At 41.4% G+C, this 2,065-nt stretch overlaps 1 protein-coding gene across 1 annotated transcript; it reads left to right on the forward strand.

Moving 5' to 3' along the window:
• Positions 1 to 273: 273 nt before the first annotated feature.
• LOC113330077 (repetitive proline-rich cell wall protein-like) lies at positions 274 to 1,344 on the forward strand. Its single transcript, XM_026576940.1, has one exon. The coding sequence runs from the start codon at positions 274 to 276 to the stop codon at positions 1,342 to 1,344; it is 1,071 nt and encodes a 356-aa protein (XP_026432725.1).
• Positions 1,345 to 2,065: the final 721 nt, after the last annotated feature.

The raw sequence follows: 2,065 nt of genomic DNA on the forward strand, positions 1-2,065 counted from the left end.
AGAGATAAACCTCTAGCATTATCATAAATTAAACTAAGCAATTGAGCAATAATGCAAGCTAATTATGTATACCAGCAAGGATAACAAAGTCAAATGAACAAAACTTCACATCAAGATGGAAATTTCGCAAACAGAAACTTTCAAAAGTTTCTTTTTTTATTTTTCAACTTGAAGATTTTTAATTGAATATATAACAACATAATAAGCCTATAAATAGGAATGAGAAGTGAAGGATAAGATCACAACAAAACATCATCAGGAATACAAACGAAGATGGCAACAATGGGAGCCTCAGCGGCTTCTTCAATCACTATCTTTTTAGTGCTTTTCATATCTCTTACCTTTCCTTCTAAAACCGTAGCAAATGGCTATTTCTACGATTCACCACCACCACCAAAACCAGTGTACAAGCCTGCACCAGTGTATGACCCTCCTACACCAGTTTACAAACCTCCAGTGTATACTCCTGTTTACAAGCCTCCAGTGTACAAACCTCCGGTGTACAAGCCACCTGTCTACATCCCAGTGTACAAGCCACCAGTTTACAAGCCACCAGTCTACAAGCCTCCTGTGTATAAGCCTCCTGTCTATACCCCAGTGTACAAGCCACCAGTTTACAAGCCTCCTGTGTATAAGCCTCCTGTCTACACCCCAGTGTACAAGCCACCAGTTTACAAGCCACCAGTCTACAAGCCTCCTGTGTACAAGCCTCCTGTCTACACCCCAGTATACAAGCCACCAGTCTACAAGCCTCCTGTCTATACCCCAGTGTACAAGCCACCAGTTTACAAGCCTCCTGTCTACACCCCAGTGTACAAGCCACCAGTTTACAAGCCACCAGTCTACAAGCCTCCTGTGTACAAGCCTCCTGTCTACACCCCAGTATACAAGCCACCAGTCTACAAGCCTCCTGTCTATACCCCAGTGTACAAGCCACCAGTTTACAAGCCTCCTGTCTACACCCCAGTGTACAATCCACCAGTTTACAAGCCACCAGTCTACAAGCCTCCTGTGTACAAGCCTCCTGTCTACACCCCAGTATACAAGCCACCAGTTTACAAGCCTCCTGTGTATAAGCCTCCGGTTTACAAGCCACCAGTTTACAAGCCTCCAGTATACACCCCAACCTACAAGCCCCCAGTGTACAAGCCTCCCGTTTACAAGCCTCCAGTATACAAACCTCCTGTGTACACTCCAACTTACAAACCCCCGGTTTACAAGCCCCCCGTTTACAAACCTCCTGTCTACAAGCCACCAGTTTACAAACCTCCGGTATATACCCCAACTTACAAGCCCCCCGTTTACAAGCCTCCAGTTTACAAGCCTCCCACCCCTATTTACTAAGAACTGGTGGACACCTCCACTTACCCTAATTCATGATCCTATCACCACCACTCACCTTCTACAAATCACCGTCCACCCGCTCTAGTTTTCAAGACTTCAATAATTTATGAAGCATCTCGATCTCGATCAATATAGATCAAGTATAAGAAATACGAACATATAGAGATGTTTCATTTTATTTTATAAGTAATTTATTTATGTGTCATGTGTAAGTTCGAGCCATTGAAGCTCCATGTTGCAATAATTTCATATATTTTCTATTGCTGGAAATTATGAGCTTTGTATTTACATTTTGTTAGAATTTGAATGAAAGTGATTTCAGAAAAAGAAGAAAAGGTTTACTGTATTTGCTATTACATAATTGAGAAGATGAATCATCGTCAACAAATTTTGATAAATTTTCAGAGAGGTATTTTCTCATAAGCGTACAAATATTTCTTCAGAAGTTCTTGGTTCATTTTTCACTGAAATAACGAGTTACCTATGTAAGGTGATACTACTGTTCATTTTTCACTGAAATGAAGAGTTACCTATGAAAGACCATTCTCTATAAAAGAAGAGGCTGATAAAAGAACGAGAAGCCTCTTCAGAGGAAATGACGCTTAACACCTGATTGCACTGCCTTCAAATCATTATACGACGTTGGAATACACCTTGACCAAGCAACGAACCTAGTTATGCGAAATACAGTCCAACTCGCAACCTAGGGAATAACATTCCA

Source organism: Papaver somniferum, unplaced genomic scaffold (genome assembly GCF_003573695.1).
Source record: "Papaver somniferum cultivar HN1 unplaced genomic scaffold, ASM357369v1 unplaced-scaffold_117, whole genome shotgun sequence".
Taxonomy (NCBI): Eukaryota; Viridiplantae; Streptophyta; class Magnoliopsida; order Ranunculales; family Papaveraceae; genus Papaver; species Papaver somniferum.